We start from the raw sequence: 15,516 nt of genomic DNA, 5'->3' as shown, positions 1-15,516 counted from the left end.
GGGGAGGGTTCAGCCGGCCACTTGTAGGAGCTTTTAACCCCTTTTTGGAGAATGAGAACTTTACAGATCATTGACCTCTCCTGGAAGATAGAGTGGAAGATGAGGAAGGAAATGTGCAAGTGTGAGAGAGGTCTGGGCGAGCGAGAGATAGTAGAAGAGTAGAGAAGAATCCTAGTGGGAAGAGATGATGGAGTGGCTTTTGCTGGACTCTTTTTGTATAGCCATGGACAGACCCATGTTCCTTGTGATACAGAGACTGCATCTAGGGGGAGGCAATGGCCTCAGAACCAAGAGGGTTCAGTGTTGGTGCCCCTCGGCCCCAGGGGGTGAAAAAATATGGGGGGGACAGGTGTCCCAAAGGAGAGATTGTGGGGACAGGTGTCCCAAAGGAGAGACTGTGCCTTTTTTGGATCGGGACAGAGCATCCTTAAAAGACAACCCTAGAAGCAGCTCTGGTCCGTGTTCAGTGGTGAGAGCACTGGACATGAAAAGGAAGAAGTCACGACGGCAGATGTACTCCGGGCAGTGCCACGAGTGACACGGAAACACACGAGGCTTCGACTGTGTTTCCAGGGGAAGCCCATGGTACAAGAAGGACTCCTCTCCTCTTGATGAACTGAGGATTGATTGTCTAAAAGGTGGTGCTGGACCGAGAGTTGGTGATTTGAGGAATAAATGTATTGTGTTGGAAATTTGGTGGGGGGAGGAGGAAATGCATTTGTGAGGTTTTCATTTTCCCTGTGTGTGTGTTCCTTTTTATCTGTAGTTGTAGAGTAGTTAATAAAGTTCTGGTTCTTTTTTCCCTAAGTAGGAGCCTGCTTTGCTAATTCCTGGTCACATCTCACAGCAGAAACCAGGGAGAAGGTATCTTCATGGGGGCACTGGCATTGTGCCAGTGTCAAACCACGACACATGGAAACACAAGAGGTTTCAACTGTGTTTCCTGGGGAAGTCTATGGTACAAGAGGGACTCCTCTCTCCTTGATGAACTGAGAATTTATTATCTGCAGGGTGGTGATGGACTGAGAGTTGGTGATCTGAGGGGTGGTAACTGAATTGAGAATCCAAGGTTTTGTCTTACTGTGACGTATTGGAAATTTGGTGGGGGGAGGAGGAATGTTTTTGGAAGGTTTTCATTCTGAGTTCTGTGCGTGTTTCTTTTTACATATAGTTGTAGGTTAATAAAGTTTTTTTTTTCTTTATTCCTAAGTTGGAGTCCGCTTTGCTCTATTCCTGGTCACATCTCACAGCAGACACTAGGGAAAATATATTTTCATGGGGGCATTGGCATTGTGCCAGCATCTAACCATGACAGTCTTCTTTATCAAGTGATCCAGAAGAAGAATTATTTCAAATGAGGCCCTGAGCAACAAAAAGCATTTGAACAATTTTAACAGGAGATAGTTCATGCAGTAGCCCTCAGGCTAGTCCAAACAGGGAGAGATGAGAAAAACCCTGTGCTCTACACTGCAGCTGGGGAGAATGACCCCACTTAGGGCCTCTGGTACTTGAGGTCAACCCCCAGGCTTTTGGACTAAGGGATGCGGAGGATCCAAAGCCTGATATACAGTCCAACTGAAAAAGAGATACTGGCATCTTATGAAGGGTTTTGAGCTGCTTCAGAAGTGATTGGTACTGAAGCACAGTTCCTCTTGGTATGCCAACTGCCAGTGCTGGGCTGGATGATCAAAGGAAGGGTCTCCTCTATACTCCATGTAGCATAAGTTGCATGATGTATGTGGGTCACACTGATCAAAGCTCAAACAGGAATCTCCAGTCATCCAGGAATCTTGGAAATGATCATGGACAGTCCAGAAAGCAAAGATTTTGGAATGTTATCAGAGAAATACATAATGTGCTGTATTGGGTCTGACTGAGATAGAGTTCATTTTTCCTTAGCAGCCTTCACAGTGTTGTGCTTTGCATTGGTAGCTGAAAGGGTATTGATAACACACCAGTGTTTTGGCTACTGCTAAACAGCACTGTCCCTCTAACACTCCTTTCCCCCATCAAGGGGCTGGGAGGGGACTGATGCCTTAAGTTCTAGCTTTTATATTTTTCAGATTCTGTGCTGTTTTAGTGTGTAGTTCTGAGTTTCATATTAAGTGTTGGTAAGCTCTCGTCACAGAGTAGGTAGACAAAATAATTCCTTTTCAAGCCTGGGACCAAGGACAACTGTGACAGTGGGGGTTTGGAGATTATATGTTTGGTCTCTGTCTGGAGTTGTTTGCCACCTGTCTTCCCACTTTTTCTCCGTGGCAGTTATGATAATTCCAGATTTTTCCCTGTCTATCCTCAAAAATCCTGCCCCTGCAGCTTGTCTGTCATAATTTGTTACACCCATTTATCCAGAAAATTCGCTGTCAGTTATGATATTTCCTTTCTGCCACTGGTATGTAACTTTCCTGCTCCACGTTATGTTTAAATTTGTCCCCCCAGACCCCTCCTATCTAGCCATTGATTCGTTAGACGATCTTCTCCTGGGAATCCACCCCCCCTTCATAAAAGCTACTGTTTTTCTCTGTTTCCCGCTCTTTGCCACTGCCCCCTCTTCGAGCCACGCAGCTTCCGCGCCCCGCAACGGTTTGCAGCCTCGGCACCGCTCTCCACGGCGAGAAAGAACATCCACGCGGTGTGGCATCAGCTACCCCACTTCGGCGCCGCTCCTGCCATGGGAAAGAACGCCTGTGCAGTGCTGCCGCTGCCTGTGCAGCTCTGCCACTGCCCACGTGGCACTGCCACTGCCCGCATGGTGCCGCATCACCTGCCTCACTTCGGTGCTGCTCCTGCGTGGGAAAGAAATAAAGCAGCTTGGAGAAGCAAGCAAAGAGTCCTTCCTTTTCCATTACTCTGATCTTTCGACATGGGTCCGCGTTTATTGGCCGCTCCCTGGTGGTCCGGGACCCCAGCCAGTGGCCGAACCGCGATCCTGCCTGTCGGTGGCTTAGGCGGGGTGTGGCCATTCCTGGCGTGCATGCCGATTGTCCTTCCCACAATCAGGATGCAACATCAGAAAACCAATACAAATTTCCGGCCCAAGAGCATAAACAACAGTGAATTGAAGAGAGAAAAACAAAGAGGATGGAACTTCATAACCTGAAGCTATAATTGGACAATTAACTGAAATACGCTAATGGACCAAAACCTATAAAAGTGTGAGACCTCGTGACTGGTCATCCATTTTGTGACCATTTTGGGTTCATCTTGGGTGTAGCCCTGGCTGGGCTCTTGTACTGTCCAAACTGTATCCATTGAGGACCTTTTATTAAATACCTACTTTATTCTTTAGCTCTGTCTAGCCTCTGTTCTAGGTCAGCCTTTTCAAGGCATCAGGACAAGATCCTGGGAGAGGACACAACCAGGCCAGCTGACCCAAATTAACCAAAGGGATATTCCATACCATATGATGTCAGCTCAGATATAAAAGCTAAGGGAGAGAGGAGGAACAGGGGGCATTTGTTATTCAACAATGTTTGCCTTCCAGAGCAACCACTATGCATGCTGAAGCCCTGCTTCCCAGGAAGTGTCTGAACATCGCTTGCTGATAGGAAGTAGAGATTAATTTTTCCCTTTGCTTATGCATGCACAAACTTTTGCTTGTTTTTTTTCTTTGCTTTAGTAAACTGCCGTATTTCAACTTACGAGTTGTTTTCCATCTTATTCTCTCTGCCCTGGCCCACTGGGAAAGGGAAGGATAGAATGGCTTAATGGGCACCTGGCACCCAGCCAAAGTCAAACCAATACATGTGCTGAAGAAACCCCATTGTATAAGAAATTACCAGAAAGTAGGAAACAATATTCCTAGTTTACTGATGAGCTCTGCCATATTGTGGGAAAAGATGGAAAGTAAACAGCAGCTGTACAGAGTCCCCTATGACAAGTTGTGAAAACTGCTGGAGGTGAAGGTGTGTTGACTCAGTTTGCAGAGCTGAAAGCTCTCCAGCTGGCTTTAGACGTTGCTGAATGAGAAAAATGGCCAATACTTTCTCTCTACACTGACTCATAGATGGTAGCAAATGCCCCATCCCCATGGGGTGGCTGCAGCAATGAAAGCAGAATAACTGGCAACATAGGGGTAATCCCATATGGGCTGCTGCATTGTGGAACGATATTGCTGCCCAGGTGACGGTCACTGTGGTGGTGCATCTCCCTCCCCCCCCTCAGCCCACACTATGATCTGAGAAATGCTCCTTAAGCCTTGGCCTTGATGAACAGCATCTGGACTAAGCTCCTCTTGAGCTTATCAACACTGTCTGCTCCCAGGAACTTTGGCTGTCTAACAAGCTCATGTTTTTTAAGGAACAGCCTTGGAAACTTATTTTTCTTGCCTGAATAACAATCCAAGTGGAATAATATTTTTGTTATAGAACTTTCAAAGGAAGTTACCAACCTAAAATGTGACCAGGATGGGAAATTACTATGACTAAAGCCCACTCCTGCAACTCTATAAACAGCGGTCCAAAGTGAGACCCTTTGAGCTCTCCTGGACTGCAGCGGGCTGTGACCAGCAACCTCCTTCTGAGTGGGGCCTCTCAGAGCCACCGAACACTCAAGTTTGTCACACTGGGAGAATCGCTGAACAATGCCGATGGATCCTGGGCTGATACCCCCCACTCCTCAAGGCTCAACCTTTCTCCTGCTGAAGAGATGCAAGTGCATCTGAAGTGAGTATTTCACTGAACTTAAGGGGAATTTTTCACAAGTACCTTGTACAAACACTAGGTTTGTGTGCATGCAAGTGTGCATATGCTATAGCAAATGTGCTAGGAATGCTGCTCTACTAGATTCTTAAGTACTTTAGATTTGTAAGTTAGGCCTGTAAGTAAGCTACTTTGTGGTATAATAAATTCTATATGAATCCTTTACTAAATTGTTTAACTTATCAATTAAGTTTTATGTTAAGTGCTGTTGGGCCTTTAGGCATAAACTGTTGATCAAATCCTGGCTCAATTTAGCATGGGGATCTACCCTGAAGCTTGTGACTCAACAAGAGGGTCTTCTGTATTCCTTTTTATCCTTACCCTTTCATAGCCTTTTGTCTACCCCCCTCCAAGCCTCCACATAGATAGTTTTGGATTTATTTCAATTTGAGTTGATTGATTTTGGATTTTTGTTTGTTTTTTCTTAGTGTGCTTTAACCATCTAGTTTTTGCAGATACCATTGCCAGTGATTCTTTAGGCGACCTTTAAACATTCACTCACGACAGTCACGTAGATGCTTATGTACCCAAGAGTCAGGCCACTGAAGAATATCAGAATGACTAACAGGTGAATCAGGCCACCAAGATGGAATTATTTCTAGCTTAGCAGGCCCATGACACCTCAGGCCATCAAGGAAGAGATGCAACATACCAAAGGACTTGTGATCTAGGGGTGGACTTTACCATGGACACTATCACACAGGGTATCCATGAATGTGAAATATGCACTGTAATCAAGCAGGCCAAGCAGTTAAAAGCCCCTGTGGTATAGAGGACAATGGCTGAAATATAAATATGGGGAGACTTGGCAGATTGACTATATCACACTCCCACAAACCTGCCAAGGCAAGCACCATGTGCTTGCAGTGGTGGAAACAAGAACCAGATAGCTGGAAACTTAACCTGTGCCCCATGACACTGCCCAGAACACTATCCTGGGCCTTGGAAAGCAAGTCTTATGGCAATATGGTACTCCAGAAAGAATTGAGTCAGACAATGGGGCTCATTTTTGAAACAACCTCATAGACCCTTTGGCCCAAGAACATGGCACTGAGTAGGTATATCACATTCCCTATCACGCACCAGCCTCTGGAAAGATGGAATGATGTAATGGACTGTTAAAGACTACACTGAGAGCAATGGGTGGTGGTACCTTCAAACATTGGGATACACATTGAGCAAAGGCCACAGGGTTAGTCAACACCAGAGGATCTGCTAATTTGGGCTGTCCCTGCCCAATCAAAACTTTTACATACTGCAGAAGGAGATAAAGTTCCTGTAGCACACAATACAAATATGCTGGGGAAAACAGTCTGGGTCATTCCTGCCTCAGGCAAAGGCAAATCCATCCATGCGATTGCTTTTGCTCAAGGACCCACGGGCACTTGGTGGGTAATGCGAGAGGATGGGGAAGTCCAGTTGATAGTAAAAGGTTTTAAAATCATAAAATTCGGGGAATTAGAAAGAAGCTAGACTTAGTGGGGCCCTGGAAAAATGTTGAAAATAGACTCTGAAAATGTTAGGCTTTGTGTTAGCCAGATCATGTGAAATTGCACCTGCGTAAGCAGTATATGATAAATGATATAATTGTTAGATGTGATGATTGTTTAGTAATTAAATATAATTATTGTTTAATCGTAGGAAGAATCATGAGAAACTATGTTAGAAGTTTGAGGGGGGCCACGAGGAGCCCATGCTTGGATGAAATCTATGTATACAATAGAACATAAGTTTAATAATTAACATGAAAATTATATAACAATAGAATATAAAAACATGTTCATCCTGAACCCATGTCGGAGTCAGATTTGGGTTTGTACCCCTGACACCCAGAGCTCTTCAATAAAAGCACCTACATATAATCATTCTCGTGATTATGTGTTTCTGAACACTAACACAGTGTGTGCCTCAAAAGGATTTGATTTTGGATGAGAAGAGACAATGAATTTAACTATATGATGTTAATAACTATATAACACTATTATCACTTCTATGGCAGCTATATGCCCATTTGTGCCACTCTAGATTTGGTGATCCGAACACGACTCCCCTTCAGTCACCACATTAATGATGAATGAATTGTGATGAAACCAAACAAGGGCAGCCTTGATGGAATCAGAACTGGCTTCAACATGTGATAAGACCACACACTGGTTTTCCTGCCTAAAAGACTGTTATGATAGAAGGATTCCAAGGTCATGGACTAAATGAACTCAACAGACTTTTATAGGGATGGCCCATCAACTAACGAAATTAAATTATATCTGTGTGTATATCTATCAAAAGACAGGAAAGGCAATGGTGTAGTGGACAGCCAGGCATCTGGCATGATGTAAATGGTGTGGAATAAGGGGTGGATACAGTCCCCATAGCAGCTGGGATAGAGTTAATTTTTTTCTTGGCTGCTGCTACAGTGCTCTGTTTTAGATTCAGTTTGAGAATAATGTTGATAACAGACTGTAGAAGCCCAGAATGGGCTAATGTGAGCATTCTGGCCACAAGCCAGGCAAAACTGAAATCCAGCAAGTGGAATCCTATCAATGCATATATAAAAATGGCCCAGACATTTGGATTCCAGTTGGTTCTCATCAGCAATTAATAAAGTTTCTAATAGGTATGGGAGCACAACAGTCAATATTAATGCAGTGGGATGCTGAGAAGCTGGATGTATGACCTGGGTAACAGAATTAAAATCACTGGAGTAAACAAAGCAAGTGTTATCTGCCAAGCTGCTACGGTTAATTTACGGCTCCTGGGTGAGAAGCAGATGTTGGCTACTCACTTTGCAATTAAAGACCATAATGAAAACATTTTTTGATGTTCTGAACAATTGAACCTGACGTCTGGACAGCAGCATATGGTCCTTCGGTTCAAATGCTAACCCAAACCAGAGACTGCAGTGCACTCCATGCAGCACCTGCAGTCCCTGATCCAAGGACTGCCAGTGCATCACAGTGCCAGATTTTTGCTGTGGCACAAGGTGGAATTTCTGAAGTTCTAGTTGATTTGGCCCCACTAACAGCTGTGGTACTCAGTACCACAAACCTAACAGCCACACTACCAGCAGAAGGGTGGTAACAGATTTGGAGAAGAGAGGTATTATCACTGACTCACATTCCCCTTCTGATTCTCCTGTCTGGCTGGTGAGAGACAGACAGTTGTGGTTTACAGTTCATTACAGGCAATTAAATACCGATACTATGCCTTTAACTGCTGCTGTGCTGACTTTTGCAGAACTGGTAACTCAAATTCAGAGAACATCCTACTTATGGATGGCAACCGTAGATGTAAAAAATGGTTTTTATGATTCCACACCGGGAACATGACAAGGCTCAAATTGCACTTAACTGGAAAGGAGTGCAATACACCTTTCAAGAAACTCCTGCAGGGGTATAGGCATTCACCTATGATTGCACATGCTGTGCTTGCTGAACTTTTACAGACAGTCTCACTCCCTCTGGACATGAAATTATGTACTACTCTAATTGCAGGAGACCACCCTGAAAAGGTGGTGGAAGTAGCAACAGCAGTGCAGAAAGCACTTCATGAAGTGTAAGCTGAGATTCTACCTGAGGAATGGTAAGGCCAAACTGGCCCTGTCAGAACAAAAATATCTTTACTGTTCAACTCAACTGCATTTAAAGAGACAGAACAGAGATAGTCTGAGTGGGAAAAATTAACTTTGTCATTAGTCCAAGCTGTCAGACAACTTGAGCCACTAAGGGGTAACCTGTTCAGACTAACCCTGCCAAGACTTGTATTGTTTTCTCTTTCCAGGAATGATGCCAGCACACCCCCACTGAAGATGAAACTAACCATCAAAGGACTGCTTATCCTTCTTGCAGGAACAATCATTGCCGGCATGAACTAAATCTGGTTCACACATCAACAAGCTCAACCCTGAGGGTGGAGACCCTCAGTTCTTATGCTAATAAGTATGGTAACTATAGTACATTCTACATCCCACATGCTTCTCAGTTGTGGGTGCAATTTACTGTGGCAGCAATTAAAAAGGAAGAAGATAAAAGCTATTTGTCCACTGACATTCAGAAGATAACCTGGGCAAATGCAACAAAATTTGAAAGGGAATTCCACTCTTGGTGGTAATTAGCTAATTTCCCTTGTGACTTCACCAAGAGTAAAGCCACAGTTGTTGTTTTAACAATACAACAGTGCTTTGGTATATACTATATATTCAGTCATTATGTCAGGCTTAAATCACAGTGGAGCTGTATTCTATCCCCTGGAACAGAGTACAGGCCAATGGAATGGATGAGCCTGTATGATAACCCCTTGTGATTTTGTACTTGTAGACAACTTTATTGTAGATACAAGTAATCACTCTAATATTTGTGTCTGTAATTTTTTTAACATTATGGGATGCAATTTTATTTACTCAGCTCCTGTTATATCTTATTGATTGTTATGATTTAATTATATACTGATTTAAAGCATACAGCCTATCCCTATTGGAACAAATCTCACCTTGATACGGACAAAAGACTTTGATTATCATTCATAATGATGTGGAAAAAATCCAACAAGCATTGCAACAAGAAAAACAGGGAACACCATTAGTAGGACATTTTATTTGGATGGTCACCAACAGCAATGGGAATTCTTAACAAGATGTTACACCCTGTGATTGTTCTTTTAATGTTAACCTCTCTGCTTTTTATTTTGGTAATCTAATTACACCTTAAGATGTAGGGGATTAAAATGAGATTATCCCCAAAATTTAGAGACTGCTTATAGAATGCATTTGCCCCTTTCTGTCTCTCCTTCTCTCTTCTTTTCTCTTTTCAATGGATCACCAAGTCTATATTGGTGTTTGAGCCATGGAGTGGTGTAGAATCCCAGAAAATAAGGGGCTAATGTGTATGTCTCAAACACCGATAGCCAGATAGCTGTGGAGCCAAGCAAGGATTGCTAGTAATAACAGTCGAGGATTGTTGGTAATAACACACCATGAGAAAGAACAGGTTGTGGCTGGACAAGGGGTCCATGTGGAGGTAGGGCAGCACTTTTCTGGGACAAACATCCTTGTTTTAGTTTCTGAAGGTAAGCACAACACAATACACCACAAATGCAAGAATAAAGTCAAGAAGCAGGCATGGACTGTGGGAGGGGGGAAATCAAGACCACCAAAGACCCCTGAAGCCATCCAACACACTTCCATAAAGGTCCAGAACAGATTGTACATGAGAACTAACTTGCATAGAAAGCAAGAAACTTATCTCTGGGGTGGGGAAAACCTATATATAAAAAGGTACTTCCACAAAGCCCAGATGGCACACCCAGGACCCTGGACACCCCAGCTGTATTGATGCTGGGACCAGAACAGGTGATCTCTTTTTCTTTTCCTCTCCCCTTCTTCAATTAATCTCTCACTTTCTCTCTTCCCTTTGCCCTACCCCTTTATTCAAAACCCACTGTCATGTACTTATATAGTAGGTCAGGGACTAGCATACCAATTCCCATGCTAAGTGTGTAGTTTACTAATAAAATTGTGAGGTTTTGTGGACCCTCTGACTTTTGTCATTCCTTTCAACCATGACCATCTGCAAATCTTGGGTGCTCTCTTCCCCTTAAGGGTAGGACATCATACACACTGATGTTTTGTTTGTTGCTAAGCAGTGCTTACTCTAAATCAAGGACTTTTCAGTATACCGTGCTCTGCCAGTGAGCAGGTGCATAAGGAGAGGGGGAGGGGGGGGGAAGCATAGCCAGGAGTGGGAGCCTATGCTGGAATCACTTCTGGAATTTATCCCTAGCCTGGGGGGTATAATAAAAATGCTCCTGTACCTCTGCACCTAAGACCTGATACAGGGCAGAGAAGGAACAAGACAATCCCAATGACAAAAATGAAACATGCAGGGAGGTAATTTTTAGGTTACTGCAATAAATGACACAGCAGCACATCAAAACAAGCTGTATAACTAAAAGCAGCACTTTCTGAATTATTTTAATTTCAGAACTCATAGTGCTATAGGCATTTACAAAACATATAGCTGTGTAACCCATGGGCTACATTAAAATTAATATACATAGGGATGACATTTTCATTTTAGAAACTTTTTTCCACCTAGAAAGGAATTTCTTGTGTATCTACGCTAGACCTAACGTTATATTAGCATACTCATTCTAAGCCCTACAGGTAGGCTTTTATTTTTGCTTCTTCATTACTCTTACTTTCTCATTTTAGGTTTTCCCCTCTCTTTCAGGTATGCATCAGACAAAACAAAAAGGTCTCAACGCATAGCACAACTTCCCTAGGATGAAACAGTCAATATGTTCCACAAATAATGAATATGGATTTGATAAGCATGCTGAACACTGATACTGTCCACTGACTAAAATGATAGTTTTGTTTTTAAAAGCTAAGCATACAGTAGATAGCTTAGTTTTTTTCTCTTCTAATGTTCAAAGAAAGCTGTATAGAAAAGCATCTTCTGTATCCTTCAAAGTTTCAGAAAATTTTGTACCTCCAGGAGCAGCACATATTTGGCATCTCAGCTAGAAAACCAACAACATCACTGTGGGATGCAGCTAAGCAAAATCCTTGGATCAGCTGCAGTCATAGCAACTAGAGCTACCAGCCCAAGGTCCTACAGCCTGGCAAACATCTGCAAGGAAGCAGCGTGGCCACAATACTTCAGAACAAGATCTAAGAACTATTAATTCAATTTCTCCAGAAAGAGCTCCCACTTTTCATGTGGGCAGATAACTGACAAACTAAAATACTCTGTTACACATGTCGCTTTCAGAAAGCAAGCCAAAGTCTCATAAGTTTCTAGCAAAGCTCCTCTGAAGCTGCTGCACTTTGACAGGTGCTTTTTATTCAGAAAAGTCATACTGGTGCTGTGTGGGCAAGAGCATGTTTACTTCCATTTTTTTGCTAAGAACAGAGACTGTCTGCATCAGTGTATGGGAGCAACATGTGGTCCAACACCATCATTTGTCAATTTGCCATCATATGCCAGTCAGTGCTTGGTGTATGCTAGAGATACAGGCTCAGAAGGATTTCAGACAGCTGATCAATAGTGCCAGTATCGATGGCAGGTTTGGAGGCTGAAGGGCTCAGAAAAGCTTCAGACTACTTTCTAAGAATGGCTTCCCTTCAGCATTTAATAGCATACCTATTGCTTCATTTTGAACATTAGCAGAGCAGCAGGCCTGCCTGTCACATTGTTTCTAGGCAGATCTCCGACAGTTATCCTGGAGTTCAGCATGTAGACATCAAAAGGTAAGATGACACTTTACCTACACAGATGAACGGACATTAAAAAGTACGCATGCTCGTCAAGAACACAAATTTTTAAGGATTTTGAGAAAAGCCTAGCTTTACAAACCTCACTTCAGGACCCTTCTCACACTGCCATGTACTGGCCAGACTCAGAAGAAACAGCGCTCTCTTAGGATACCCTCCAGCCTAAACAGGATGAAAAAATATTTCTTATAGTGTATGCACTTCAGACTGGTCAAGGGACCTTCCATTCTCTATTTGCTTTCAGCAAGGGATCATGTTTCAAAACAGGTTTTGATAGCTTTAATAGTAGTTATAACAGCTCTCAGGTTTTGCCTGGAAAACAAATTTCTACCTCAGCCCTTTGGATGGGGAAAACATTGCCAGACTCCTTTGGCCTTCAACACTGGACAACTCATCTGTCCCCAAGACCACGTGAAACTGAACACTTTTATACTGGGAAGAGAAAAAAGTCCTGAAATGCTAAGGTTATTCTCTACTTATAAGCATGTGATGGAGGAGAGAGAGAAGGGTCAAACGGTTACTGTAACAGAATAAAGCAGCAATATGGGACAGAACTGTGTGGCAAATCAGTATGATAAACCTCAGTCACCTTCCGAACTGCAGCGATTCTTACAAGCATCCAGTCCCTACTTGCAAAATACAAACCAGGAGCTACACAAAGTAGACAAAGCCCCTGGAAGCGTTGTACCAGACTTGTTCTGTCCCACTTCTGAGCCCAATGCCAGCATTTCTAGGAACACAGAAAAATCGCATATATCCAGTCATAGCAACAGCCTTCAACATAGACAAGCTTGTACTATGCATTCCATTAGTTAAAAATGAACTGAAACCCTGAAACAAAGTTTCAGAATATTTTTTTAATGCAAGTGTTAAATCTCTTTGTGAAAAATTCTTAATTATTGGCTGCTGAAGAAGAAGGAAACCTATTTCCAAAGCTTACTATGACAGCTGCATAATATACCATCCTACCCTGCAACAGCAGGGCTGGACCAGACCATCGCTTTGGGTTCTGATCACTCTATGGCCATGCAAACGTGCATGCACAAGCCAATTCCATCCCTCTACTATTATCATGAGGTTTCTAAGAAATACTTATGTGTATTTTTTTTTCATCTGCCAACAACTTTTCCAAACTTCCTAATCTCACTACCATGCCTACCGCTCTCAACACGAATAAAGAGGGTCAGCCTTGTGATGCCTGCTGTCTCTGCTTGACAAAACACACACACACCAAGTAAGGCATGCAACAAGTCTACATCAGCTTTTATGGATGGTTTTCTTCCCCACCACAAAGGTTAGAAGCTGAAAATATAAACAGGAAAACACCACCACCCAGCTTAAAATATTTTCACAATTTTTCAACACTCCCACCATAAGAAAAGTGGTTTTCCTGCCACTGAGGGGTAATTTAAATTTGTAAACTGTCTTTCTGTTCACAAGACAATTATTTTGTTCTCAACTTTTTTGCAAACACTAGCTGCAACAAGAAACTAAGGACTGGTACATGAACACTAAATTATGTAGTTTGATATACTGGAAATCTCAGTAGTATCTTCAGTGCTAATGTGAACCAGTCAATAACCTATCCTCACCTGCTGTCAAAAGGATCTGTACACGTACTTTATTAAAGTTATTTCCACTTCTCCAAATATTTCATATCATTGTCTCACGCAATCGGATGCCAAGATGGAATTTGCTTACTCCAGATGCCACAGGGAATCAGCATCTTGAATCAGCTCATATCCAGCTTTCACTTTAATGCCAAGGTGAACTGTATTTCAACAAGTCCCAGGTTGCACATAATAATGCACCTTCAAGTGAAGAGTGAGGCAGACTGAATTTAGTGGAGAGGAACACACAAAGGAACCTTTTCCGGTTAGGAAACAAATAGATAACCACATTCAAGTGTTCTGCAGAATGCAGCTGGGGCACAACACACACAAGCAAGCCTGTAGCATCAAAGCAAAGCAACTACACACTCATAAGAAATCATCACCAAGACTACTTGGTGATGATCTAGCATCTCCCATGACTACCAGCCAGCTGGCCTTCCTTCATAAGCATCATTTCAGAAGATACCAAGAGCCCAGGACCACTCTACCTGCCCAGTTGTGCAGCTAGAAAGTCCCACAAGCCTGTATACTTCCTTCTCTGCAAAGATTCCCCAGGGTCCCATGTAGTAGTGTAACCTTTATGTGAACTTCCTCAGAGCTCATTAACTGAGTATAATTGTGGCCATGAAGTGGAAAAATAAAACAAAATGAAAAACATATGCCCTGGCGTGGGGGAAAAAATCCAACACCTTACAAATTGCTTTTTTATGTAAAGAATTTTACATGAGCAAAACTGTAATTTGACACAGATGTTTCTTTGCAGAACACCTGGATTTTTCACACGAGTATTTTTCCTCTAGAGCAATGGCTATAAAATCAGCCACAGAGAGTGTCCCACAGCTTCATACAACTCACGCCAGATAGGCGTATTTAACGCCCATCCCGTGCGGATATCTCGGTCCTAGGGAGAACCTCTCAGACCGGACTGCGCATAAGCATCGCTCAATTGTACCCCAGACCTCACCTATATTGTAAAAATCAACTAAAACCCCACCAATTCTTTACGCCTCCAGCTGCTCTGGCTGCCCGTCCTTACTTGAACGGGCTCCTCAATCTTTCCGCCGCTCCCCATTCCCCCGGAGCACTCCCCTCCCCTGCACTGGAGCCCACTGGCCGAGGCGGCGCGAAACACTCACCTCATGCACTAGCCAGGCCAGGGCGTTTCGAGACGTTACTGCGTTTGCAGAAGCGACGTTTCAACCGACGTAGGGGCAGAGCCCCTTTTGCCCACCCCCTTCCCTTCTCCCCCCCTTCGCGGGCGGCTTCTGCCCTTGCCATCGACAACACCCAGGGAGATGACGGCCATTACACGACAATCGCGGCGCACAGGCACAGGGAGCACACACCCCCATGGCAAGGGAGCAGCTCCCGGAAACAGCGCGGCCTCTCTCACCAGCGGCTGCATCTCGGCCCGAACGGCTGGCACCTGGAAGCGGTCTATCTCCTCCATCATGATGGTAGAGACAAGGCGGAAAGAAAGAAGACCGAACACAGGGAGACTCCTCAAACGTCGAAAGATTACGGCAACGCCACCGCCTACCGCGGGTTCTGCCTTATCATCGTCGCCGCCGAAGTGACTCAGCCGCGCCGCTTCCGGGCCCGGCCCCCACCGCCCCGCCCTATATTTGCATATTCATGAAAGGCGGGAGTTCTGGCAATAATTCCGGGGTCCAGACGCTCGGTTCTCTGCAGCCCTCGCCTCACTGCCGCAGGGACGTACACTTTCCTCTCTCGGGAGGCGCGGGGACACTTCAGGGAGAGGTGGAGAGAAAAAGAATAGCCAACGCCGACAGCGTTCTGCGCCCGGATTAGTTGCCATGGTTGCTACTATCGACTTCCGTTGGCCGGAAGGGTGTGGGGCTAGTGTGAGGAGCAGCTGGTGACGGGGAGCCGCTGCGGTAGCTGTCATGTCAGTCAAGGTGGGCGACAGGCA

The 15,516-nt window shown here is 44.0% G+C and overlaps 1 protein-coding gene across 3 annotated transcripts in view; it reads right to left on the bottom strand.

The window, feature by feature from the left end:
- LOC118701559 (protein FAM219A-like) overlaps positions 1 to 15,260 on the bottom strand; it is a 297,459-nt gene extending 282,199 nt beyond the window's left edge. For 2 of the 3 annotated variants that reach the window (XM_036406237.2, XM_036406238.2), the window contains exon 1: positions 14,977 to 15,260. In XM_036406237.2, coding sequence (XP_036262130.1) covers positions 14,977 to 15,036 — 60 coding nt within the window. In that variant the 5' untranslated portion in view covers positions 15,037 to 15,260. Of the gene's footprint in view, positions 1 to 14,719; positions 14,806 to 14,976 lie in introns of those variants that run through there. The other variant, XM_054517785.1, reaches the window with a different exon arrangement.
- Between the last annotated feature and the right edge of the window lie 256 nt (positions 15,261 to 15,516).

The sequence above is a fragment of the Molothrus ater genome, chromosome W (genome assembly GCF_012460135.2).
Source record: "Molothrus ater isolate BHLD 08-10-18 breed brown headed cowbird chromosome W, BPBGC_Mater_1.1, whole genome shotgun sequence".
NCBI classification, from domain to species: Eukaryota; Metazoa; Chordata; class Aves; order Passeriformes; family Icteridae; genus Molothrus; species Molothrus ater.
Note: the sequence above shows the minus strand (reverse complement) of the source record. Positions and strands in the feature narration are given on the sequence as shown.